The sequence below is a fragment of the Motacilla alba genome, chromosome 2 (genome assembly GCF_015832195.1).
Source record: "Motacilla alba alba isolate MOTALB_02 chromosome 2, Motacilla_alba_V1.0_pri, whole genome shotgun sequence".
In the NCBI taxonomy this organism is placed as follows: domain Eukaryota; kingdom Metazoa; phylum Chordata; class Aves; order Passeriformes; family Motacillidae; genus Motacilla; species Motacilla alba.
Genome location: NC_052017.1, coordinates 68,893,009 through 68,919,128, shown reverse-complemented (window position 1 = coordinate 68,919,128; position 26,120 = coordinate 68,893,009). Strand labels below are relative to the sequence as shown.

The following is a 26,120-nucleotide window of genomic DNA, read 5'->3' as shown; positions in this document are numbered from 1 at the left end:
ATTACTCCCATCATTTTAACTTTATGTCTGGAAGTGAGCAAAGAGCAAGATTCACAGGAGGGAGACACACAGGACTTTCTTAAAGTGCATCTCCTGCTTTTTAACTTCGTGTAGGGGGGACCTCCATGTTAAAAGGAGGCCAATCGCAGGATGGGGGGGTGGGTAGCTATGCCCGGGAGCGGTCCCATGATGGAAGTTATGCAGGTGACGGGAGGCAGCTCGAGAGCAGCCTAGGGGGAGCCGGGAGGGTGCTCCGTGCGCCGGTCTCCAAGGGCGGCATTTGCCGGAGGTGCCGCGGGAAATGCGCGGCGCGGAGTGGAGCGCGCCCGGGCAACCGGAGCAGCCGCTTCCTTCGGGGCTGTTCCTTCCAAAGCTCGAATGGGGAAAGGGAAACGTGGGAGCCCGGCCGCTGCTTGAGACCCTTCCTACAGGTGCACAGAGTACGAGCCCTAAGGCGGAGAGGAGAGGGATCTGCGGAGACAGAAGGATGTCCCTGTTGCTCTCCCTCCAAGCATCTCCCCACGCGTGTGAGGCTCTCCAGCCCGCACGCAGTTTCCGCGGCACCCTCGGGGTTCTTCCAGCACAGACCAACGCTGAGCAGGTCGCAGACACTCAGTCCGGAGGCCTGGACCTCCCTACGGCATCACGCACACATTGCCACTCACCTCCCGTGGGTACCTTTATAAAAAGCCTCCTTGGGTGTTTTTTCTCCTCGAACGAGTGTGACTCCAGGGTTGCCCCCTCCCTTTTTTTTTTTTTTTTAAGAGTAAAACAACACTAATCCCCCCTCCCGTGGGTGCGTGTCCTTGCATTAGCCGCGCTCTTCCGCAGCGTTCACACCGCGTGGATCTGCTACACGGCCCCTGCAGGACGCGCTCGCCCCTGCGCCTCGGGCACTCACGCGTGTGCGGCCGCACGGCCGCGGCTGTGCTCTGCGGCTGCCACCCACGCCCTGCCACGGCCGAGCGGGTCTCCCGTGCTCAGCGCTGCCCCCCCCGCCCGGGGACCGCGGCGGGTGGCGGAGGGGAGGGGAAGGGGCGAGCTCCCTCTGCCCGGCTGCACCGAGGGCTGCGCCCTCCTCAGCGCCTCTGCCAGGAGGTCACAGGCTGCGGGTGGCGGGTCTTTGGTGGCGAACAGAATAATTTTTAAAAGTGTTCTAGCGCTTTTATGGCAAGGCATTTTTGTATGGCAGCAAACTATTTTTGCGCTTACAGTGATTCACTAGCAGGCTTGCTGATACATCTGAATATTAGTTTACACGTCTCTGCCGAGGACTTGGAGCTTCGACTTCAGGGTCTTTTCTTTGGCATCTTTCTCTGTAGCACGCTCCAGAGAAGCATTTTCGTTCTCTGATTTCTCTGTCTATATTGGAGAACAAGTTGGGAAAAGGATGGGAAAGTGAAAACTGATTCTAGACCAAGCAGTCCCTCGCGGTGGCCTGGTGCTGGGTGTCTTTCTGCTGCCTTTGGTAGGGACAAAAAAAAAAAAAAGGTACTGGTCACGACAGGACAAAATGCACACTGCCCCACTGCTTTTTACCATTTGGCAAAAGTCAGAGCTGCTTTTCAGCTCCCCCAACACTACCTTCCTGCCTGATTCTTAATTGCTCCTAAAGTACCGCTCCTTGACCACGGGATCACATCTTGAAAACGAAATAAATGATAACTTGTAAGCAAAACAAACCAAACCACTAACAAGACTTATAGAGATGATATGGTATATGTAGCTGATACACCATCTACAGACTTGTGTTCTCTACATCAGTTTCGTGTACATGGCAAGTGCTTTTTGCATGCAGGTTCGAAAGATAAATTCCCCCTCTGCCCGTCTCTGGTCTCATATGGAGACACTGCAGCTTCGTTAATGGGAAAGAGCCGCTCCAGTAGTAAATAACCGCGCAGGCCCCCAGTCCCTCGCATCTTCCCCAAGCTTCCAACCATCCAACCATCGGATGCTGCTGTTAGAGCAGCAGCACCGAACAAAGCGAAAGACAAGGTGGGTTTAACCTTTTCCAGAATCGCTGTGGCTCCGGCCGGGAAAGGCCGGCTGGTAGCCAGGGCCAGACTATTGACATTCAGCAGTGCCCGGGGCCGGGAATACGGGCCCGGGACTCTTCCGGGGGACCCTGCCCGGGCAGCCTGTTCCACTGCGTCGTGGGACGCGGAGAGTTCACCCTGCACCGCTGCTACGAGGAGAAGCAATGGCAGTGCTGGGTGGTGAGGGCTGCCCGGGAGTGTGCCTCGTCAGGAAGAGAGGACTCGGGTGGGCAGGGAGAGGAGAGAGAGCCCAGCTGCTGCCCAGCGAGCTGCACAGGGCTGGGGCCCGGTGGGGAAGGCCGGCCGGGCCCTGCCGGCGGCTCCCTGCCCGGCAGCGCCAGGAATTACGAGCAGCGGCGGCCGGGCTCGTTCCCCCGCGCCCGCCGCCTGTCAGCGCCGCCGCCGCCGCACCGCGTCTCTTAGCCATAACTCAGCCCCTCGCCTCCGCCATACGGGCCGCTGCCCTTCCCCAGAACCTGTCTCGACAATGGTAAAAGTACCACGAGAGCCCCTTTTAAACTTTTTTTTTTCCTCCCTTCTCTTGAGGCTTTTCAGGGCCCCCCTGACACTCGTGGGCTTGCAGACAGCAAGGAGCGCGGCGGCGGCCTGAGGTGGGGGAGCCCCACGGGAGCATCAGCCCTGGCCACTTCTGCCAGCGGGCCGGGCCGGGCCGGGCCAGGCCGGGCCGGGGGTCGGCGCTGCCCCAGGGCCCGCCGGCGACGCAGCTGACCCGCCCGCCGCCCTCCTCCCCGGCCCCGGTGCGGAAGGCCGGCGAGACAAAGCGACGGGGTTTTCCTCGGGGTCGCAGGGCAAAACCGCCAGCGCCATCTAAAAATACACCTCGAAGCTCGGAGCGCAAGCCCGAAGGGTAAAAGCAAACGGGGGCTGAAGGCAGCGCAGCCCCGCTCCTCGGGCACGAACACGCCGGCTTAGAGGGGTGGTGGGAAGAGGCTCTACAGCCGGCTCTGGTTGCTCTCGGAGACGCATCGAGTGCTGCAAGGGTATTTAGAAAAATAAAATTTAGGTGTAAATTGGAAGAATGGAAGAGTTTTCTGCCACCACCACCTCCCCCCGCCTTGCACATAAAGCAGCCACGTCCCCCTCGGGCGGACATGAGGGTCACATCCTTTTCCCGCTACTCGCCCGGCCGGGAAGGAGTGCTCGGGGCTGCCCCGGAGCAGCACAGGGAGAGGGGCACCGGGGGGGGGGGGGGGGGGGGGGGTCGCCGCCCCTCCCGCCTGTGGGTGGCAGGTTTGCAGGGGTGGGCGGCAAGGGGAGGCCCCCGTCGGCTCGCAGGGCCGCGCTCCTGCCTCCCCTTGTGATCCCCCTTCACCTCTGATGGTTCGCTGGCTGAGCATTGTCTCCAGACACAACAAAACCAGGACGGAGCCCTGGAGCAGGCAGGGCTCCAACGTTTTGACGGGTGGAAGAAAAACATCAACAGATACTTTGCAATTATTTGGTGATGGGGGCTAAAGGGGAGGCGGGCGGGGGAGAGGTCGCTTCGCAGCAGCAGACGCTAATTGCAACCTTTGCTTTGCTAATAAGTTCGCACCGGTGCATTCCGCTCTCCATCACCGTCCCACCCCCCCGGCGGAGCGCTTGAGGGGTGGGAAATGGCGTCGGGAGAAAGTCGTAATTTTTCTGCAATTCGTTATTCTGTTTTAAATCCATCCCATCCTTGAGAGGCGAGGCTAGAAGCGCTGGCCGCCAGCACTTCCATAAATCCTCGCTTGGGGAAAACGGCGAGCAGCTCCTCGCTGGCAGGGGCGAAGTGTATGCGAGCGCCCGGCCCCGTCCCACCGCTGCGCCCCGTCCCACGCCGTGGGTAGCCGGGCATGCCCGCCCCGGGGCCGCAGGGCTGGCAGGGCGACGTGTCCTCCGCCAGCTTAAGGCTTTAGCCTCCACACAATCGGACCGGGGGAAATGCACATACAGAACACATGCAGAAAATAGAGTTTCTCTCGAAACGCGCATCAAAACGGCGCTGAGAATGTATTTATACTGCGCAATCTTGCAAGCACCGACATTGTTTAAACAATTCTCTTCTGCTACGGACGATATTATCAGTACTTTTACATTATCGTTCAATGGAAAACATTCTTCTTTTTCCTTATTTTAAATATTTATTTTTTAAAAAGGGGAGGGAAAAAGAGGAATAAAAAGGAAGAAATTAAACTCGGCAGCTTAAATGTTCTGGCAAGCAAATAAATTCCAGGAACGTTTTGGGGAAAACGTTAATGGCTTTTTTTTTTTTTTTTTTTTTTTTGATCCGAGCACTTGTCTTCCGAGGGATGGTGGTTGTAGTGATATGACCTGTTTATCCATGGATTCATATAATATATAAATATCCTGAACTCATGAGTGTAATATTTTGCTTTTCTTCTACTGGAGGAAATTCAGCTATTTTAAGAGTTAATGGTTCTAAATGTGTTGGTTTTCCTGGATTCTCCCCAGAGGTGATGGGGGCTGGAAAGGAGGGGGGATTCCAGTTTGGGGTTTTCACTGTTGTTGTTTTAATTCTGCTGAACACAATCTAAAGCATCTGACCTGAACGTGGGGTGATACGCGGCACAACCAAGCCCCCTGACACCTAAAGGTCAGGTGAAAGTCTCCAGCAGGTAAGTTGTGGGCCGGCTGCCTGCCCATCTCACTTGGTCTCTGGCTCACAAATTGTTCCCTTCTGCCCACCCAAGTCGTTTCAAGCTGTGTTTGTTTAGGGGGCAAAAAAAAATATTGCCGAACACCCAATTCTCTTTCAGGCGGAGCGCTTGAGAGCCCTCACTGGTAGCTTGGGCTGCCTTCCCTTCACTCTCCGTCCCAGTGCTTTTAAACAGCTATTATTTTGTGGCACACGCTTACTAAGCGAGGCGCAAGCTACGGGCCTAGAAGGTCGCAGAGATGTGCGCAACAAATGCGTTCGCTTGGGGGGGCGAGGGAAAAATCCCCCTCGTTTCCCAAACACTCTGCCTGCTTAAAGGAGGGAGGAAAACTTTGCCGGCTGCTTCCCAGGCCCGCGCAGCACAAAACACTGTCGTAGCAGGCCAGGACAAAACGCTGTCCCTCGGGTGGCAAGGGCTTCCCCGCGGCTCTGTGTTGCTGTCTCTTCCCTGAACACCGCGACCCTCCGACGGGCCTGTTCCTCCGAGCCTGGCACCCCCCAGCCGCCGGGGGTCCGGCGAACACCACCTCGCAGCCGCTTGCCAAATTGCTGGGCGCCAGCAGCCTTAGCACCGAACTACGCTCAAGGAATTAGTTCCTCATGGCACGGAGGGCTCTCGCTCCAGCCGGAGTAACCCTCGGGAGTTCTGGGGCTCACTTCTCCGGCCGTCCAAGCAGGCCTTTTAGGGCGCCTCGTTAGGAAATGAGGGATCCTCCCAGGCAACCGATCGTTTGCTAACGCTACCTGCACTGCCAGCCCCGGCCTAGCACAAGGCCTGCCCGCTGCCCCAGGTGCGTGTGTATAATTTTAAGGGGGAATGGGGGGCGCAGCAGTGCTGCGAGTGGTCCCTGGTGCCTCCACCAGGGTACGGGGCTGCCGCCCGGCCCCGCAACTACCGGGTAAGGAGCCGGCCCTCTCCCCCTCCACCCCCCTCCATGCGGCTATTGTTTCGTTCAATTAGGCTCCGCTTGATAAAAAACAATCGCTCGTTAACCCTCGCCCTCCTCCCTCCCGGCTGGTGTGTTGTGAATGGCGACATCGTCTCCCTTGACCCCCGTCTCCTTTTCTGTCTTTCTGTCCCCTGAAAAATGATTCTGCGAGCTCTGATTGAATTTTATTCCTTCCTGACCTGGCCCGTTTTTATTGCATGGACACCATCAATCTTGACCTAACGCGACGTTTGTTTATTACTTTGGAAAGAAGCGAATGGCTTTATGAGCCCCAGCGTAATTAAGCCAGGAGGGCTATGCTCACCGTGGCACCGCACCACCTTTGGGGCGGATTCACAACAGACAAGACGCCGGGGAGGCGAGGCAGAAGAGAAAAGGGAAAAAAAAGTGGGGGGGGGGGGGGAACCGATACGGGAATGATGGCTGGTGCCCTCCCAGCCCGTGAGCTTGTGACCGAAACCCGCGCGCGTCCCCGGGGAGCTCCGAGCAGTCCCCTTACAGCACACCCCAGGCTCGCCAGCCTCTTGCGCAGCTTGCCGCGCAAACCTGAGCTCGCCCTGCGCGCTACCCTGGCTGCGCGCTACCTGCGCCTCCGCGCAGCCACAGCTCAGCCTCGACTGCCCAGACAGCGCCCACCACCGTGCTCCTCATCTCCCTCCTAGCCTAAAAAAACCCACCAAAATCCATAAAACGAAAACGACCCCAACACAGCCCACCCCTCCCCCCCCCCCCAAAAAAAAAAAAAAATCCGAAAAAACCAAATCAAAACATCAGCTCATCTCAAAGTGCGGATGAATTCAACCAACACACCCGGTCCCAGCACAGGGAGACGGGGGAAAAGGGACTGAGTATGGGAAAGAGTTTAGGTTACTTAACGAATGAAATTAATTGAAAGCTAATGTTCAATTAGCCGTCGCTGTTGAAATGGTTTATTTCGGGAAGTGGACGGGGGAGAGCTTCCAGGGGCTGCGCCGCAGCTCTCCTGTGCTGTTCAGGGGAGCCATGTGCGCGCCTCGGCGGTACACGCTTTTGCCTACGCAATCAAACGACGTAATAAAGACTGCGCGCTCCTACCTCACGCTCATCTTTACCAGGGCGCGGACCCCCGACCGTGCGCCACCGCTCCTTTCCGCGCAGCGCCACCGCCGCGCTGCCTCCCGCAAAACCCGCAAAACCCACAAAACCCGCACGGGCTTTCACATGTGCCTAGCGCGACTCGCCCGAAACGTCCAAGCCAAGTCTCCAGAGGACAGGGCGAAACTCCAAGCTCGTCCTGCTCCAGCGGTGTACTTTTGGGGAGCTGAGGGCAGCATACAGGCAGCTGGTCAAAACGCTGCAGCCCCATAGTTACCAAAAGTGTTACGAAGTAGAGCCCAGCTATGAAAATAGCCGCTAACTTCGAAACGCCTTTCTCGAACTTCTTGGCTATCAGAAAGGGCCCCAGATATCATAAAACGCCAGTTTGGAACAACTCCCTTAAATGTGTCCATCCACAAAACAGCCCCACCATGTTCTCCATCTGACCTGGCCTGTGGCGGTAGGGAAGGGGTTTTATCCATGCCCTCTCGACTATTTGCATGCATTTCTCTGCTATTTTTGATTATGACCTTTGCAGAACATAATAGAGACTGTAATTACTTTAAGAAGAAATTCTAAGGAGGAAACTTAGAAAGGAGAATATTCCTCCTCTCTACGTTTTCCACAGTTTAAGTGACAGATGAGCGAGTACAAGTGAGAAACCACCACAACCACCACGTAAATGGAATGGTTCCTCAAATCTATTAAAAAAACAACAAAAAAAAATCCAAACAAACAAACAAAACAAAAAACAAAACTGTTTTGTTTTGTTTTGTTTTGTTTTGTTTTGTTTTTTTAATAGACGAAAAGCAAAGCAACAGTTTGGAAAAATAAAAAATCAGTTTGAGCTAAAAAAAAAACCCACAAAGCGCCGTGCTAACCTGGCGCCAAAATGACCTCTCCGCAGGCATGACTGGGGCCAAGTGTCCCCGTTTGCTGTAGGGGCTGCCACCACAGATGTCGAGGCCTTACGGGGACACCTCTCAGCTGCCGCCCGGGCGCATGTCCCGTGCCCATCGCTGCGCAAGGTCGCACCGCATCTCTTTTGGTGTTCAGCGCAGGCCCAGTTCTGCTGGGAGACAATCACAGGTCAGAAGGGACGCTCGGGTTTGCCTCCTGTGCGCAAGAGGAGGGAAGCACAAGAGGAACAAGGGTTCGTGCCCCACGCTGGGCCCCACCGCCCGCAGTTCATGGTGGCCCGCGGGCAGATGCCCCGCTCCATGCCTCCCAGCTGCACTGCCCCAGCTCGGGAAGATTTCTAGCGAGCCCGCTCGGCCTTTCCCCATCCCAGCAGCAGCCGCAATGCCTCAAGACGAAGGCTCCGGCCCGGCAGAGTCCGGAGTTGCCGATCCCCGCCCGTGCAATGTCGCGCAGGGACCCACGGTGCCGGACTGCGCGCCCGGCGGGCCGCCTCCCGCGGCCGAGCCCGCACTTTTCACTGCCTACCGCGGGGACAGCCAGCACTGCTAATCTTATTTTCGTTGTGATCGATTTCTGCGGGGAGGGGGAGAAAAAAAAGATTATGACTATGATTATGATAATAATATAAATAAAACAGTGTTTTTAAAACTCAAGACGAAACACGCGTGTGCGGTGAGCTAGCCCGTCGCGCTGAGAAGCAGGAGGTGACCTCCGCCGCCACCACGCACGTCACTTCAGGAAAGGGATCCCCTCCGGGGGCAGAAGATCCCGACACGACCTACCTGCGACCGAGAGGGAAGTTTTCCTCTGCCCCCTCCCTGACTGCGGGCCGCCCTCCCGGCCCGCCGAGCCCACACCGCCCGCCCTTTTGCAGCCAGGGCCACGGGTAGCGCAAGTTGCGCGGCCGCCCCGCGGCAGAGGGCCGCGGACCGCCCCGAGCATTAGCAGTAATTACACACGGCACTTGTTCAAGCCACGCACGGCCCCCCAGCTTCCCCAGCCGAGCAGCACCGCTGACTATGCAACCGGTTATTAAACAAGCCGGGCTGACAACTGCCTTCCCCCCCATTTATTTTCGCCACAAACACCCTACCGCTGCAGACCGCTGAGAAAACCCAAACTACAGGAAAGCCGGCGCCTGATCGCAACAAAAATAACAGGCAAATAGCAGACTCAATCGCCTCTACCCTCTGCCTTCTTTAAATTTTATTTTTAATACATGACGGGGGGCAGGAATGGTCTTATTATGCAGCCACCCCGCTGGCAAACCCATCTGCCAAGGCAGAGGGAGCTGCCCCGCCGAGGGTCCCCTCTCCAGCGAGGGGAAGCGGGGGCGTAAGGCAGTGGAAGCCCCTCCGAGCCTCTGCCTCGGCAGTCCCGCTCCCTAGGAGGCGGCGGTGGGCGGGAGCCGGCGTTTCAGCTGCTCCCCGCTCGGTACCGAGAGAGGGACGATGGGGAGCAGAAAGTGAGCCCGACCGAGAATAGGTAACATTTTATTTTCCTTTACTGCTGAAAAACGGGGAGCAGAAATTAAAATACGTCCCCGGAGCGAAGGCGCTCAACTTTGCTCGTCCTCCTCATCCGCTTTACCACAACTGAACAATGGAGCGTTTAAGGCTCTCTTACCCAACTTAGCAAACAAATAAATGTAAATAAGGCGCCCGGTAGTCTTCGTACAGGTACTAGCGCGAAAAAGCAAAGACTATGCCATACTTAAATAAACGTATTCTAAGCCAACGCGTTCTAAGACGACACACTCCCCCCGGTTCATTGCATCTGCTGAAGGTGTTTTCTAAACATTGGACTATAGCTTTGGAAGGGAAGCACAGCTCAAAAGCGAGGTAATAAGGTTGAACTGTAAATACCTTTGTATTTATTTACAGCGTAACCCTTAACAATGCAACAGCAATTACTGCTAAGTGTTGCCTTTAGATAAGAGATTCTGATAGGAAACTGTATTATCTTGAAAGCAGATATTAGGCCTTAAAAATCTGTAATCAAATAAACTTATTTCCAAGTCTGACTGACAAGGCCGGTTCTTTTAAGTTAATGGATTTATTGCGTTTTGGTGGTTACTTACAAAAGGGGAAGGTGATCCCCATTGACAGTAGGTTCTCAATAGTAAATTGTCCAGAAGGTAGGATTCTTGATATGACAAGATGCCAGTCTGTGCAGCACTCATTTGCTACCCTGGTAATATATATTTTTTTCCGATTTGAGGAAAACTGAGGGAGGTAAGGAGAGGAGGGAAAAAAAAAAAAAAAAAAAAAAAAAAAAAAAAAAAAAAGAAAAGAAAAGAAGAAGAAAAACCAAACCAGCACCCAAGCAACTATATAAGAAAAATTCACCCACACAAAATATTTTTAAAATAATCTGTCCGAGCAATTGAGACACAGACCAGTGAAGTCCCTGAAGGACGGGAGTAATGCAGAGCTGTAAAGGTGTAAGGGTAGACTGTACAAGTACCCTTTAAAACAACTACTCTTCCCCCCCCACACCCGAAATAAAATAGCACTTTATGTGTTACAGAAGCGGCTTCACTGATGTGATTGCACGCTTTGCTATCAGTTCTAAGAAGCAGTCATTTATATGCTGGCATTATATTTAAGAGTACACGTACTACAGATTATTTGGCATCTGCTATACACTGGAGTTTAGAAAAATATGCAATACGTATATGAAACTATAAATAAATACGTAATCCTTCTTTAAATATAGGTACATATGTAAATCCTAGATATAAATACATTTGAAACACACATAGAGCGATCGATAGCCCGACATATACAGTTACACATGGTCTGGAATCTAGTGCATGCACTTCTACCTCGGAGTTATCACTTAATATATCCTTACATAGGCATATTATTTAAAACAACGTAATGTCGCCATACTACTGTCTATGGTCAAATGTTTCCAGGTCTTGCCATTAATTGCTAAGAAAACGTGTTTGTTTATTTGCCAACTCAGAGCTGCCATGGGAAAGTATTTTTTTCCTAGCGGATAAGGCGAGCTGACTAAGTGGAACATATTGCAGAAGAGACTGAAAAGGGATTTTCGACCTGGCAGTTCCTAAATGGTCCTTGGAATTTGTGCGGAGGGGAACAAACTGTTCCAGCGACAAAGTTAGTTATGAAATCCCTTTTCCCTCTCTTTCTTTCTCTCTCTCTAAATGAAAGCATTAAAATATACAGACGTGTAAAGGATCATTCCAACTGAATGGTAATTTATTAATAAACAAACAATGCAATACCTTCAGAATATTTTCAACAAAAAAAAAGAGAAAAAATATTGATAGAATAAGATTAATACAGTTTCCCTTTTTATATATAGTGAAAAAAATCAGCGTTTCAGTCAATTATAACGTCACTTTTCAGGAAAGGGGGAAACACTTTCTGGCGTTTGGTCCGCAACATCCAACTACAAATTAAAAATAAATTACTATGTCGCAATTTACATTTTAAAACAAGTCCTTGTAGAAGAGGAAGGTGAGGGGGAAAGAAGCTGGTACTCTACGCTGGACTTATCGCTCCCTTTTAAACACGGGGCATGACAATACCTTAAAGGACAGGGAAGAGCGCGGGATGGGGGGCGGGAAAAAAAAAGTATTTCTCAAAGCAATTAGAAAAAAAAACAAAAAAACTTACGTGTTATTGGAGTAACACTGTCCTTTAACAAACCAAGACATGCTTTGGGGCTGTCTCTGTACAAAAGCTTTTCGCGATGCGCTCGCTTCCCTCCGCGGGCGCTGCGAGGGCCGGCGGCGCGGTGCGGAGCGGAGCTGAGTTCCCGCGGTGTCCCCGCGACGGGGCGCGCTCAGAACTTGCCGCAGTCGTAGACGAAGGCCCCGGAGGTGCGGTAGAGCGGCTGGCTGCCGGGAAAGGCCATCTGACAGCTCCCGCCGCCCCCCGCCCCGCCGCCGCCGCCGCCGCCCCCTGCCCCGCTGCCTCCTCCGCCGCCGCCGCCGCCGCCGCCCGGCGAGGCGCTGAGCCCCAGCCGCGGCGCCTCGAAGACCTCTCGCGGGGCGGCGGCGAAGCCCTGCTGCGGCCCCGCGTAGCCCGCCGCGCCCGCCAGCGGGCCCAGCTCCCCCGCCGCGGCCGCCGCGGCCGCCGCCGCCGCCGCCGCCTGGTTGAGGTACCAGGAGGCCAGGCGGCCCTGGTGCGGGTGCGGGTGGTGCCCCTCCTGGTGGCCGCCCGCCGCGCCGCCCAGCCCGCCGTGCCCCAGCGCCCCGCCGCCGCCGCCCCCCGCCCCACCGCCGCCGCCGCCGCCGCCGCCGCCGCCCGAGGGCATCGCGTACTCGGGCAGCGGGTCCTCGGCGGGGCTGGCGGCCGCGGAGGGCAGGTGGCCGGGCCGGTCGGCGCCGCCCGCCGCCGCGTAGAGGCTCATGGCCTGCATGTTGCAGTGGTAGGTGCCGGCGGCGGCTCCGGCGGCCGCCTGGCCGCAGGGCGAGCCGTAGACGGAGCTGTGTCCCGGCGAGTATCCCCCGAGGGACAGGGCGGGCGGGATGCCGGTGCGCGGGGCGGCGGCGGCGGGGGCCAGGAGGCCGGCGCCCAGCTCGGCGGCGGCCTGCGGCGAGCCCCGCAGCGAGGTCATGATGTTGTCCACGCTGAAGCCCGGGCCGTGGTGGTGGGGCGGCGGCGGCGGCGGCGGTGGGGGCGGCGGGGGCTCGGGGGCCTCCAGGCTGAGGGAACGGCTGGAGGGGAGGGTGCTGCGGGGGCTGCCGCCGCTGGAGAGGCTGCTGCTGCTGTCGGGGCTCTCGATCTTGGGCACGGCGCCGAGCGGCGGCGCGGCGCCGGGGGGGGACACGGCCTGCGGCGGCGAGGCCGTGCCGTTCTCCGTCTTGATGTCCTGGATGCGGACGGGCGGCGGCGGCGGCGCGGCGCTGCCCCCGGCGGGGCCGCCCTCGGGCTCGGCGGCGGCGGCGGGCGGCGGCGGGCGCGGCGGGGCATGGTCCTTGAGGTGCAGGCGGTCCTTCTCCTCCTTGTCCTTGACGGCGTCCTTCTTTTTGAAGCGGCGGCGGCGGCGGAGGAAGCTGCCGTTCTCGAACATGTTGTAGGAGTCGGGGTCGAGGGTCCAGTAGCTGCCCTTGCCGGGCTTCTTGTCGTCGCGGGGCACCTTGACGAAGCACTCGTTGAGGGAGAGGTTGTGGCGGATGCTGTTCTGCCAGCCCTGCTTGTTGTCCCGGTAGAAAGGGAACCGCTCCATGATGAACTGGTAGATCCCGTTCAAGGTGATCTTCTTATCGGGAGCGTTCTGGATGGCCATGGTGATGAGGGCGATGTAGCTGTAAGGCGGCTTCACCATATCCTTGGGCTGCGGTGGTGGCGTGTAGGGCCCGTAGGCTCGGGCCATGCCGGCTGGGTACTGCTCGTGGGCCGGGTGGGAGTACATGCTCATCGGGGCCGGCATGGCCGTGTAGCCCCCGCCGGCCGCCGCCGCAGCGGCACGGTAGTAGCTCTGCTCTCCGCCGAGGTACGGCACCACTCCTAGGGAGTTGGGACTGGACACGGAGTAGCGAGCCTGCATGTCCTCCCGTCAGCTTTCCCCCACCCTCCCCGCCGGACCAAACAGCGCGTCCCTTCCCCCTCCACCCCTCCGCCGCTCCGCGGACCGAGCTGGACCGGGCGGCCGGGCAACCCCCACCCCCCCACCCCCCCGGCGGAGCGCGGAAAAAGGGAGGAAGAATAACGACGGCAGCGCCGAAAGCCTCCTCTTCTTCGCCCGGGAAAGCCCACCGGCGAGCTCCCGCGCTCCACGCGGAGGGGGAAAAAAAAATCAAAAAGGGGGGGAAAAAGGAGGGGGACAAAAAAGGGGGAAAATGTTTTAAAAAGAAAACGGCGGAGAAAAAAAAAAAAAAGTAATCGCAGCGGAGAAAGCAACTTCCAAACGCAGAAAGAGTATTAAGAAAATAAAACCTTTGCAAAGAGGCTCCCACGCTCCCAGTTCCTTGTTCCACGGGGATCTGCAACAAGTTGTCTGCAAAGGAGGGACAAAAGTAGAGGGATGTGTTTTGTTGGCTTTTTTAAGCGAGCAGAAGAAGAAAAAAATCCACCTTCCCGATCTCCCAGTGCAAAGTTTCCCTCTCTCTCTCTCTCTCGCTTTTTTTCAGTCTCTTTTTCAGTCGCAGGCTGCTTTGGGAAGCATCGGAAAAACTCCTGAACTTTTGAGCATCCGTCACCACGGCGAGAACTTTTTTACGCACTTACAGTTTTCTCCTTTTTTTTTCCCTCCCTCTCCTCTCTCGGTCTCCCTTTTTTTTTTTTTTTCCTCTCTTTTTTTTTTTCTTTTCCTCCTTTTGCAGGCGGCTAAGCTCCGCCCCGCCGAGCTGGGCCGGCCAATGAGGGCCGGGAGACACCCCGGGCTCTGAATGAGGAGGGAAAAAAAAATAAAAAAGGAGAGACCGAGGAGAAAGGAAAAAAAAAAAAAAAAAAAAAAGACAGAAAAAAAAATCCCCACAGCAGCTCCGGGAGTTGTAGCGCTCGGAGACCGGCCACACACACTCGACGGCACACGCGGGCGCCCTGAGCGCCGCGGAGCCCCGCGACAACGCGGGCCACTTCGCACCCGCGGGGATGCTCCAGCGCCCGCGCATTTTGCGCGACGACCCGCCCGAGCCCCACTGCCCTACACCTCTCTCGCTCGCCCACACCCCGCGTCCTTACACGCGCGATCGCACACGCACCCCGGGCACACGCACCATGTGCATGCCCTCACCAATATATATGTGTATATATATTTGTGTGTGTCTACGTGTATGTGTGTACATGGAGCTTCCCACGGAGCTCCTTCCACCCACGCGTGCACCCCGCGCTCTGCCACGCGTGTTTTCTCCACGAATGTTGCTTCTCTTATTCTTTATTATTATTATTCTTATTATTCTTTTTTGGGGTTTTAATTGTTTGTTTCTTTGTTTGTTGTTGTTGTTGTGTGTGTAAGTTTCTCGGTCTATTTTCTCCACACGTTCCGGTCGAGCTCTCTCCTCCTATTCCCCCCAGGCTGCCGCTCGTGTCGGCGGGCCGGCTCCATGCCGGTGTGCCGGCTCGCTCCCTGTCCGCCCCGGCCAGAAGCTCACCCCAGCTGCCTTCCACCCCCCACGCCCGCGGGGGGACGGCGAGGAAAGTGCGTGTGTGTGTGCGTGCGTGTGTGTGTGTGTGGTGGGGTGCCCCTGCACCACCCTGCCTTCAGCCAGCTGCCTGCCTGACCAAACGCTTCTGAAGAGATTGCATTCCTCCAGTTGACAAGGGTTTGACGAGTCCTCCAAAGCTCCTTTTTATTAATCAGCCACCAAGGGCTTTCCTCCCTCTGTCTGCAAAAGAAGCGCCCGCTGCCTCTGCTGTTTATAAACACGGGCGCGTTTCTCTGAACGGGGTCTGTAGCTCGCCCCTTCAGGTAATCTTTACGTGATGTGGGATGTGATAGGGAGAGGGGATCCCTGCTTTATCTCTTTACTCCTTTGAGACGGAGAGGGCACAATTTTGTTGCTAGTCTGCTTCAGAGTGGATTCCGTGGTATGTCAGGTGTGTCAAAGGAAAAAAAATAGGGGGGGGGGGAGAAAAAGAAGAACAAAATGAATGATCTCTTAACTTCTTGGCCGGTTCTGCTGTGAAGATTTGATTTGATTTGCCTTTGTCTAACTATCTGAAATAACATTCTAATCAGAATAAGACTTTAACGGGAGCTCAAAGGGAACAGAGAGTGAGGGCTTGGTTTTTTGTTTCTTAAATTTCAATTTCAATTGTCTCTTACATTTGAAGAATGAAGATTTTCTTTTCGTACTTCAAACGCGGGTGAAATTAGCATATATTGTTTCACAGTAGTCCATTTTACCAATACTTCAGATATTCGAAATACAACCCAGTACTCTTCATTCGCTTTGTAGCCCATACCTCTGAAACTTCATTAGCGTTATAACAGATCGGCTAAAAGGATCACGCTGAAATCATTTGAAGGTGTAGAATTTGTACGGGAAAGACGTGTGTGTGGTGCGTTTGTGAGATGAATTACCCATCCTGATCTTGTGACACCAAAAATACTTTAAAAGACCCTTTTGGCTTCACTGATTTGAAACCCCCTTTCCACACTTTTTACTGTGATCGATTGCTTTAGGGATCATGCCTTTGGAGCGTGCTAAAGGCACATCGTTTGCTTGGTGGTATTTTAGCAGGTATGGCTTTTCCTCTCAAAACCGATCTGTTGGTTATTAAAAAAAAAAAAAAGTATTTGAAATGAGATTCAAGTCAAGTGAAGAAGGTAATTTATGTAGCTTAATATCTGCTCCTTTTCATATTCAAACGTAACGGGTCTCCTTTTGATAGTAAATGTCAGTTCTTTAATGGTGAATACATTATCCCGTTTAGCCTGTTGTATTTCATCGTCTGGAATCTTTCACCTGCTCCTGCCTAATTACACTTTTTTTCCCTTTCCTCCCACCACGGCAGAATTAATAAATGTGCAAGCACTGGACTAGATGAAAACCTCTTTCTTGTTTTGCTGAGGAGGAAAAAAAAATGGGAAAAGAGAAAAAAAAGGGCATTTTAGCACGTTTCCATGCAGCCCGGGTCATCCGGTTTTCCCACGGTATTACCTGCCGTTAAAAACAATTTCCGTGGGCTTCCCGCTCGCTCCCTTGAGCGTCCGTAACGTGCCGCTCCGAGACCCGGAGCCTTCAGCGGCTTTTTCATTTTATCTGGACAATGTTGGCGGTAGCGAAGCTGTTTCACAGGCAAAGGTTGGAGTAACACCGAGAAGTTTCAGTACAGAGAAGGAGGGGGGGGGGGGGGCATTAATCCGAAGCATTTTGCATCTAATGTATTTTGCAACAGCCACTCTGATGCTATAATTGCGAACTGACGCAACTAACGTGTGTTAAGTTACAGACCTCAGCCCAGCAGGACTTTGGTTTCTCTGCTGGAGGCACAAAAGTCACCATTGTGAAGGTTCATAGTGGAATTTGGGGCTTGTGTGTGTGTGTGCGTGTTGGGGGAAAGGAACGGGTTTAGGGAGGCAGGAAGATCAGTTTTCCCCTGCTGTCTTTGGATACCACCCAGAAAGAGTCCCTGGCGCTTGGTCTTCACCCAAGGCTATCTCTCCCAGGCGCCCTACCTCTGCCGCCTTAGCCAGCCTGGCCTCCGCGCGGGACAGCCGCCTTGGAGGTGCCCCGCCTGGCTCTGCCGCAGGAACGGAGCAGGACGGCAGCAGCCTCGGCCTCCGTGGGCCCCCTCTCCCGCAGGACCCCGGGCGCTGGACACGGCCGCTGCCGCCTCCTCCCAGGAGCCGGGCGAGGGACGCCGGCGGCGGGGCGGGAGCCCCGACGGGCAGACTCAGGCCCGGGGAGCCGTATTTGTCTTGAAACCCTCCGAGGATTCGTGTGTGTGGTCATTTGCAACCTTATTTAGGAAGATGTCAGAAAGAAAGATGACATCGGAGCGGTAGGCGGCGGGACTGGTATTTGACCTGGGCAAAGCCCAGGTGGACCCAAACAATTCTTCGTGCGTTGTCCTCCTCGGTCCTCTCAAAGACCTGGAGGTGAACTGCTTTCCAGCCCCGGGCTGTTTATGTTAAGTCGTAGTCAGAGCTTCGCTTCACTCCCTTTCTTTTGGCTTCAACATCACAGCAGTGTCCCTGTAACTCCAAAAACCAGCCACCCAGCCCGTCTCTTCGCATCTCAGGATGCAGCTTTCCGTGTTCTTTAAACAGCAGGCGACACCACAGGAGAAAACCGCTGACATCCTTTTAAGGGGCAGGGAGGGAAGTTGATCGCATCAAATCTGTGCTTCACCAGTAGTCAAATCTATTGTGCCGAAAGTCTCCTCTCTGTTTGCAGCCGCTGGACATGGGTGACAGCAATCCCTTCCTCCCTCCCTCCCTCCCTCCCTCTCGTTCTTGCACCAGCACCACTGCCATCTCAAGCCTGTGCAATTAAGCCGGGCTCTAAATGCAAGGTCTGTTTTGCGTGGCACTCAGTTAAGCAAACAGGCGTGATTGTTATTTTATTAACGTGGGTTAACAATTCCATAAATATGCCGAGGTAGTTTTCCAATCCAGGGCGTCTTTTATCTTGAGACATAAATAACACAACTTAATACGAAAATGAGCGCTCCATTCCCTGTGGCATCTTTAGCCTCTCGTTCTTGGCTGAGAAATAAATTATCCTTTGCAGTAAATGAGGCAGCAGACATCGGCTTCGTGCCATTCACGAGAGAAACACCTTAATTTCACGTTAGGTATCTAGAAGGGAATTTTGCATTTAGTTGACAATGAAGAACCGAGACCATCAAGAGGTCGGAGCATTTAATCTTCCCACGATAATTATCGCGGTTGTACATAAAATTCGTCTCTGTGACACAGGTTGTGTCACAGAGATGTCGAGGCACTAAGAATAAGGACAAAAACCAGGCTGTGGGAAACTACTTGTGTTGTTTCTGCTGTAAAGTACATTCTGTAAAGCACTCACACACACACACACACACATACAGACAGACAGAGAAACCCGCAAGTGCGCAAGAAACCTTTAATTATTTGGTAGGTTCTCCAGCTTTGGCATCCCCTGGTAAAACACAATCATCTGAGCGGCTCAGGTTGTTAAAAATTCACTCCTAAACTGACAAGAGGATAGCCAGACATGGAACTTTAAATTTTTTTTTCTTTTACTTTCCAAGGTCCCCTGTCCCTTTTGTGTTCCTTTTCCTCCCTTATTTCCTTCCTTTCTCTGGGAGGGGCAGCGAGGGCGGAGGGGGGCTCAATCCATTGGATTCTCTGGATTCATATAAATGGAAACACACAGGGAGCAACGAAGCCGGGAGTATGAACCCCAGCAGCCCCGTCCTGCTCCATCTCCACCTATTGCTCTAGCAGACGAGAGGAGAGACTTATTTGTGTAAGGGTTTATTTACATTAGAATGAAGCGACAGTTCCTAGTCTGGGAAGTGATAAGTACTTGGCAAGTCATTAGGTAGCAGATAGAGATCAGCCCCTGGATACATAATTGCCTGCCTTTCCCATACTCGTTTTGGAGGGCTGGAAGCTTTCTCGGGAGGGTGTGCGGCAGAGTTAGTGGGGGTGCGGATGGGGGGGCGGTGGTGAGGGCGCTCAGCCCTGCTGAGAGCCGCGACCGGGCGCTGCCCCGCTGCGGGCGGCCCTTGCCGGGGGGCAGCCCGAAGCCTCCCTCCCTCCGCGAAGGGCTGCGCGGGGGGACGCCCGCCCGCGAGGCTCCTGTGCCTGCGTGGGGGACAGCGGACCAGCGAGGGAAGCCGCCAAGCCGCTTCCCCCGGGTGAGCAGCGGCGGTGCCACCGCGCACGGCCCCGCACGGCCCCGGCGGCCACCTGCGCGGCGGGCGGGCGCTGCGCGGGCCTCGGGCTCCCCCTGCCGGGCCGCCCGCGCCCCCGCCGCCCGCCCCCGGGCCGCCGGGCCCCGCCGGGCACCTGCCCGCGCCCTGCCCGCCCGCGGCCCGGCCGCGCTCCCCGAGCCCCGGCACACGCGGGATCCAACACCCCCCGCGCAGCCCTTCCCGCCGCCGGGCTGCGGAGTCGCGGCCGCGCGGGGCGGGATTCGCGGGGCGCGGCTGGCTGTCGGAGGTGAGCGCTAGAGCGATGCCAGCTGTGTCCAGGCCATTATATTCTTCACTCTGCCAAGGAATGTCTTTATTGGTTGCCAGGCTTGCCAATAAAACTTGCGAGGGGAAAAGAGTTGGTTTCCAGGAAAAGTACTTCTGTTTTCTAACCTCCCCTTTGCTGTCCGATTACTGATGTGTTCAACCTCCAAGGAACAGCTTTGTAAAACTGTCTGGTAAACCCAGAGGCAGATGCTTTCACAGAGTGGCCACAGAGATGTGTAAATTTACATGAAAACACACACATACACAAGCACAGCTACATCCACTCACGGTTTTCAAGGCATTTCAAGGGTTTTACAAGGCTTTTATGGTTATTAAGTGCAATCACAACAAAGAACTAGTCTCTTCTAAGGCTCCTGTGAGCAATGGTAATATAAGTAATGAAACTCAGATATCTGAATATGCACTTTTATGAAGCCACAGGTGCTCTCTTTGCAGTTATTTGTGCATTGCTGGAAATAACCCATGCTTGTTTACATACAGAAGACAGTGTCTCACTCTGCAAAATGCAAAGTGCAATAAAAAGAGGTGAAAGAATAGTTTAAAAAGTAGAGCTCTCAAGATGTAACTATTATTTTCCACAGACCACAGGGAATGCATGAAATAAATGATCTTTTAAATGCACCTTGTGTAACAAAAACTTGAAACTCACAGCTGCGGGAGTTCCATGGGCTGTGACCCTAGGCAAGCCCCATTTTCTAGTAGGTCTCTGCCCTCAAAATGAGGCAGCATGCCATTTAAAGGTAAAAGAAGTCACCATTCAGTTCCTGAGTGTGTTACAACTGCAGCTTCTGATTCTTTCTCTCCCTCTCTGCCTCCGTAAGGCCACACGCAGTGTATTTCTGCCGACCTGTAAACAGACTGGTAGGCATGATTTGAACAGAAAAGTTATACTGAAGAAGAAAAGAGCTTTGGCAGTATGCATTTCAATGTCTCCCCAAAAAGTGTCCCTTCTTTGAACAAATAAAAAAAAGCTTTCAGACTTTCTTTTTAATCCAGGTGACATTAGCTCCCTTCATTAGACCTCTGTGTGTTGGATGTGTGGCTCTGGCATGTCACCACCTCACCTGATCAGCTCATGCCCCAATTCCTGCTCCAGTGAGACCAGCTGGCCAACTGTGATGGCAACATGGCTAAAGTTTGCATATGAGGATGCCATCAGCCAAGCCAGGCAAGGTCAGTTCCCCCATTTTGCAAAGCAGAGGAGATTGCCAGACTACATTTAGCGGCAGATGACCAATTCAGAGGTATTACACTTGATAAATACAAGTACAGGTATTTTAAGATAGCGTAGCATAAAGAAAAGAACCCTTGATAGTTCATTAAAAAAAAAAATTCTGTTTAACTTGTTAACCCCTAAAATAGAGGCAGAGATTCTTAGCCAAGGCTTACATTTAAAAATAATTGCACATGTATAACTGTGGGGTATAAGTGTGGTTTTTTGGTTCAAAGGCAGATTCACAGCTTTCCTTTAGCACACACTTTTGCTCTGAAGAGTTGTAGACACTGCAAACACTGAACCAGTCAGTTACAAAGGGAACACTCGGTATAGGACACTCTGGTTGGTATCTTTCCTGCAGTTTAGATGAGCTTGCCAGGTAGCCAAAACCAGGATTTTTCTATTCACTAGAGCCTTTTGGAGAGGTGCTGTGTGACAGGGAGGCTGTCGGAGGCAGAAGTGTTTGCATGGGATGGAGCCTGCAACTACCGTAACTGTCCCTGTGGCAAGAACACCCACAGAAACAGGTAATTTGCCCCTCCCACACCAACTAACAGCCAGAAGCAAAAAATGTTCAAGTAACTTACATCATCGTTTGCCTGTATCATTACTAAGGAGGAACTGAAAGCTGTTTTATGAGGAGCAGACAGACAAAACTAGCTTGAGCTTGAGACATAAAAAACCCAAACCACTAAGATACCTGAAGGCATCCCAATTAAGTGATATTACCATCCCGATCAAGATGCAGTCATTGTTAGTAAGCACCCCTGATTTTTAGCAGAGATATTCCAATTAAGTAGATTTCCTGATTAGGCACACTTAAATTAAGTGAAGAGAACAGTGTGGAGGAAACCTGGATGGCTTTTTATGAGGGCCAGCTTCAGAGGGGAGCTTTATCACTCCAAGGGCATAAGTGGAGCTCAGGCCACGTAGCCTAAAATCGTGGCAAAGCCCCTTGGCCCTGTGCTGAGTAACTATCTAACCTTGAAGCCATCCAGCCTCGGTCGGTGCCTCGATCCCTTAGGTGCGTGTTCCCTGAGCACGGGTAGCTCTGCTGCTGGGCATGCCTGCAACCGCCTGAGTCAGAGCATCTTGGCACCTGTTTTCAGCCGAAATCCCAGTGGGATCCAAAAAGTAGGCAGAGTGGCGTCTAAGTACCCGCAGGGTCTGATTCAGTAGATAATGTCTTGGGCTGTGGGACAAATTTGAAGGGAAGGTTCTTATCAGCTCTGCACCACATATCTCTGTATTTTACAGGTCTCAACTCTGGCCAGATCCTCGTGGGTTTTGGATGGAGTGGCTTGAAGTGACACATTTTGGCAGGAGTCACATAGCTTTTCATACTATTGCCTCTCTCCTTGTTACTTAGGCTTTGAGCTTGAAGGTCCAAGCAGCACAGGTTCTGGGAAAAAAAAATGCAGACAGCAAGACTTCCAAACACTGGCCCTTTAGAAAGCTCTGAGCTGAACCTGCCAAGTGTGCTGAGTGAAGGAGAGAAGGTTATGAGTCTTACATCTAGACATGTTTTGCTTAATATTCACCATGGGCACACCTACAACTGGAACAACAGTTTTGGATAGGAGAGAGCACTGCAAAAGAAGGTTGCAGTGATAGGGATGGCCATCCTGGGCCATGGGAATAGTTTCATGTCTCTCCCATGCATCTGTTTCCCTCCAGAGGTTGGGCATGTCTTGCATCTACACAATAAGGGAAGGAATGTGAGCCCTCCACCACACCTCTAGCTTTCAACATTTGCTGAGCCTGTTTGTCTATTTTGGTTTTGGTTTATTTTTTGTTTTGTTTTGTTTTGTTTTGTTTTGTTTTCACCTATGACTTTTGAGATTGTAATCTCAGCAGGGTAGGGACTGCCTTGTGTTCTACATTTGTACACTGACTGTGCCTGGGATCTTGAGCTGATGTGCTAATAAAGAGTAAGCATAATTTTTGTGAGGGATACTCTTCAAGGGTTCATCTGGAACTGATTGGACTGGTGATAAAATAGACCATTTCCTTGGGAAGAAAAGAGCTCATGATAACCCAATTGAAATGATTGCTTTCTGCAGAGGTGAGCACAGGTGTTGCATTCAGTAGTGTTCATCATGGGTTTGCATAGACTGAATAGTACATCATGTCCCTCTTTCTCCTAAATTTAGGGGAATGGCAGCATCCATCTGAATTTCTTTGAAGAAATTAATGACATGGAGTTTTCTTGCTGACCTGCAACAAAGGTGTGCTCTTGATGTGTGCCTGTTTTTCAATTTGCCTACCCGTGGAAATTCCAAATGTAGTAGCTTCATGTAGTTATTTTGTGTCAGAGGTCTCTTGCTTGTGTGTCATCCTGACCTTGCACGGCTATGTGGCATTGAAGTAAATCAGTCCAGAAATTCATATTCGAATTAGTGTTTGAAATTAATGTTTAAAATTATTTTATTTTATTTTTTCATATTCTTCTTTCCCTTTCAAATGAGGCCAGATCCTCGAGCCATTAAAGTGAATTGCATCAGTTGTGGCTCTGGCTTGGAGAAATTAAAGGTGAGCATGTGTACCAGCTCAGCACCACCACACTGAATGCAGTCACAGAAATTCAGCCACTCAAGAGTGAGCAAGACTAGAGCTTGGATGATGCTGCTGGATTTCGTGTGTGTGCATTATGTGCCAGGAAAGATCATGAGGTGGTGTTAGGGAAAACTGCTGGTTTAGGCAGTCCCAGCATTGAGATTGGTTTCTTACTCTGAAAGCTGTCCCTCACGAAGTGCAGTGTGCAACAGTGGCATAGGTTTTTGGTTTTTTTTTTTGTACAGACTTAAATATACTTGTTAACTCTTCAAAATAATGTTATCTCTTCCAGCGCATTTCCCATTGAAGTGAATGGAAATGTTCCCATTGACTTTAAAGCACAATTTCCTCCACCTACTCCTTCATAAAAGACTTAATCAAGCATGTTTAGTGGAAACCTATGAGAGTTGTCTAATGACTGGCTCACTTTGCCCAGGGAAAAACGTAACTATAAACTGAAACATGATGCTGAAAACTAAGTTTAGTAGAAAGTGTTTAGTCTAGTGCTGGATGAATGATGGAAGCTTGTATTTGTGAATAATTTATTTGACAATTGGTGCAGGGGAAAAAAATGACCGAATAAGTTCTTTGCTCGTTTTTTCTTGCCTGTCTACCAAACTGGCTGCACAACGTGCAAACAAATGGCTAATATTTATTCAGGAGCAAAGAGGTCAGCTTTTGTCAAAAATGTTTTTAGCAGTGGCTTGGACAAGCACCAGATTAGCTCAATTTTCTTGTGTCCTCTGCATAGTAAACAAAGGAAGTTGTGCTATTAGTTACCGAATTCGCTGTGAATTTTGCATCTCGCCAGTAACGCTTACACTTTACAGCAAATCTTCTGTTGTAAAGATTCTGTCAATGCTGGAGCTTGGGTTTCATGCCTGCAGGAAACCTCCTGAAGCTTTAGAAACCTCTAAAGCAGTTTCTCTTTATAGCCTGTACAGGAGGTGCTGCCCACCTTCAGCCCCTTCTGAAAGGGGCTCCTTCTGAATCAGGTGTGGTGTTGCAGACAGCAGCTAGGTACAGGGCTGACAGAGCAGGAGCTGCACTGCTGAGGAGAAGGTGTGCTTTGTGATCACGAAGGCTGCCATCTTCACATAGGCTGATGTAAATAGTTGCTGATTGCCAGACAGAAGGTGCTTATTAATTATTTTTCCTCTTAGTGAGAGAGGAAATACAGACAGACGTCGGAGTCTCTGAAGAGCTCTTTTTATTAGCTTGACCTGACAGCACTACCGAGGTGTTTTGCTTGGGGACAAAATCCACGTTTTGCCTTGCAATTTAGTAAGCTTGTCTGCATTGCCTCCCACGCTTCCTCCTACAACCTTTCCCTTCCCCTGTGACACACCCAGGCTTCTTTTTTGCTAGTCCTTCATCCTCTGCTACCTTCCTGCCTTCTGTCAAGCTGCCCTATGAGCTTAAAAGTGTTCTAAAGTGAATAAAGTGAATATATATTTTAATACATTTTTTTATTCTCCTCACCCCTTTTAAAAGATAGACAAATATACTTTCTGTGCAAAATACTGAAGATACAATCCCAAATCCCGAATCTCAAATCCAGTGCTGTTGCTGTCAGTAGGTTTCAGATTAAAACATGGGCTTTTTGTGGGACTGAAACATGACTGTGGATTTCCCAGAGCACCTTCAAGCCCTATGGGAGTCAGGGAAAGTTGCAGGTTCTTGAGCACTTCTTAAGCTCGGTCTTATCGGCTTGATGCCTGCACATACCATCAGCAGCTGCCTGTACTTACCTTTATCCTCTTAGAGAGGGTAAGTTTTCAGGTGGTCACTTTACTTTGATATTTTTCTTCCAATGGTAACAGTCCACCCTTTCTGTGGCTTTACATCTTCAGAATTGTGTATGTGTGTGTGAAAGTGCAGAAGGGGGAGACAAGGTTGCTCCCCAGCTTTTCAGAGTTCCCATCTCTTCCCAAAAGCTGCCTGATAGTGTGAAGGAGATGGGACATAGCATCATTTCATCTTGGGCCATGGGATCTACTTGCCTCCTCATGCAAAGAGGCTCAGATCTGGTCAGGGCTGTTGCAGAACAGGGAAGGAAAGGTATGAGACCTATAAACAGCAGTTCATAGGATTTCTTTTCGATCTTAGCTCAGATGAACTCCCAGTGCACCTAGAGAAGCACTGCCTGATTAAATGCTACAGCCTTTGGCTGTATGTGCTGTGTCACAGAGACCAGGAGTGCACAGAAATACTCTTAACACCTTGCCACAGACTGAAGAGGTCACTCATGGCTTTGTCCTCAGACATGACCCAAATTCAGACCAGTCTTATTTGCATTTGGCTACAGAGAGCCAGGTATGTGTCAGCCCAGCTCCTGACATAATTTGGAGCAGTAGCAAGGTAGTAATGAACTACTTGCTGGTCTCACAAACTCATCCTCCCACCTGTTTCTGACAATAAAGAAGAACTGAGTAAAGCCAGGGGCTTTTAGCCTGGCTACTTGCCCTGGGCATTTGGGCTGGGTGAGTCAGGGCCAGGAAGACGGCGCAGAAGAGTGCGGTGTGTGGGAAAACCATGGTCAGGCTCAAGCCTTTTTTGCTGTGCTGGAAGGTCAGGAGGTGTTCGTAACAGAAAGAAGAAACTAAACTCCTCTCTGCCCTGGGCTCTTTCAGGGACAGCACTTCCCTAAAGCCCCGAGTGTGAACTGAATACATCAGAAACATGGACTTCAGGATTTGGTGCTTGCACCAAAGTTGTTGTCTGACCTCAGTGTGTTTGCCTCTGCACGCTGCTTGTAGGACCAAGCCCTGCTGTGCTGCAGAGAGTCACCTCTGCTCCTCCTGGAGCCAGAGGCAGCTCAGGGTAATCAGCACATACAGAAATAAGCTCTGACTGTGGAAGCCTGGTAAGAGCGCAGTTTAATTTCACTGCGGTATGCAGCACTCCAAGAAAACTCCCAGACTCAGTTCTTTTCCTTCAAGCACAATCCCTTATCAAGGTCCTTGGCAGCAATTCACATACAGAAAGGAGCAGCTGTCATGGTATTCCCACATACAAACACAAAAAAACAACCCCTCCCTGCTTTCAGTGCAGCAATGTTACGTAGCACGAATAATTACAATATTT

At 52.2% G+C, this 26,120-nt stretch overlaps 1 protein-coding gene across 3 annotated transcripts; it reads right to left on the bottom strand.

Annotated features, from left to right (window-relative positions):
- Nucleotides 1-29: 29 nt before the first annotated feature.
- On the bottom strand, nucleotides 30-13,902 carry FOXC1 (forkhead box C1). Of its 3 annotated transcripts, none has more exons than XM_038127422.1 (3): nucleotides 11,294-13,902; nucleotides 9,727-9,871; nucleotides 30-1,463 (listed from the first exon to the last, which is right to left on the bottom strand). In XM_038127422.1, the coding sequence occupies exon 1, from the start codon at nucleotides 13,170-13,172 to the stop codon at nucleotides 11,463-11,465; it is 1,710 nt and encodes a 569-aa protein (XP_037983350.1). In that variant the 5' UTR covers nucleotides 13,173-13,902; the 3' UTR covers nucleotides 30-1,463; nucleotides 9,727-9,871; nucleotides 11,294-11,462. The 3 variants fall into 3 exon arrangements, with proteins under 3 accessions (XP_037983350.1, XP_037983351.1, XP_037983352.1); XM_038127423.1 differs by lacking the exon at nucleotides 30-1,463 and adding an exon at nucleotides 1,612-1,642; XM_038127424.1 differs by lacking the exon at nucleotides 30-1,463 and having other exon boundaries at nucleotides 9,737-9,871; nucleotides 11,294-13,622; nucleotides 13,699-13,902.
- Between the last annotated feature and the right edge of the window lie 12,218 nt (nucleotides 13,903-26,120).

What these genes read in the sequence shown, in the direction of transcription:
- FOXC1 (XM_038127422.1), bottom strand. Translation starts at nt 13,172, where the DNA reads ATGCAGGCTCGCTACTCCGTGTCCAGTCCCAACTCCCTAGGAGTGGTG.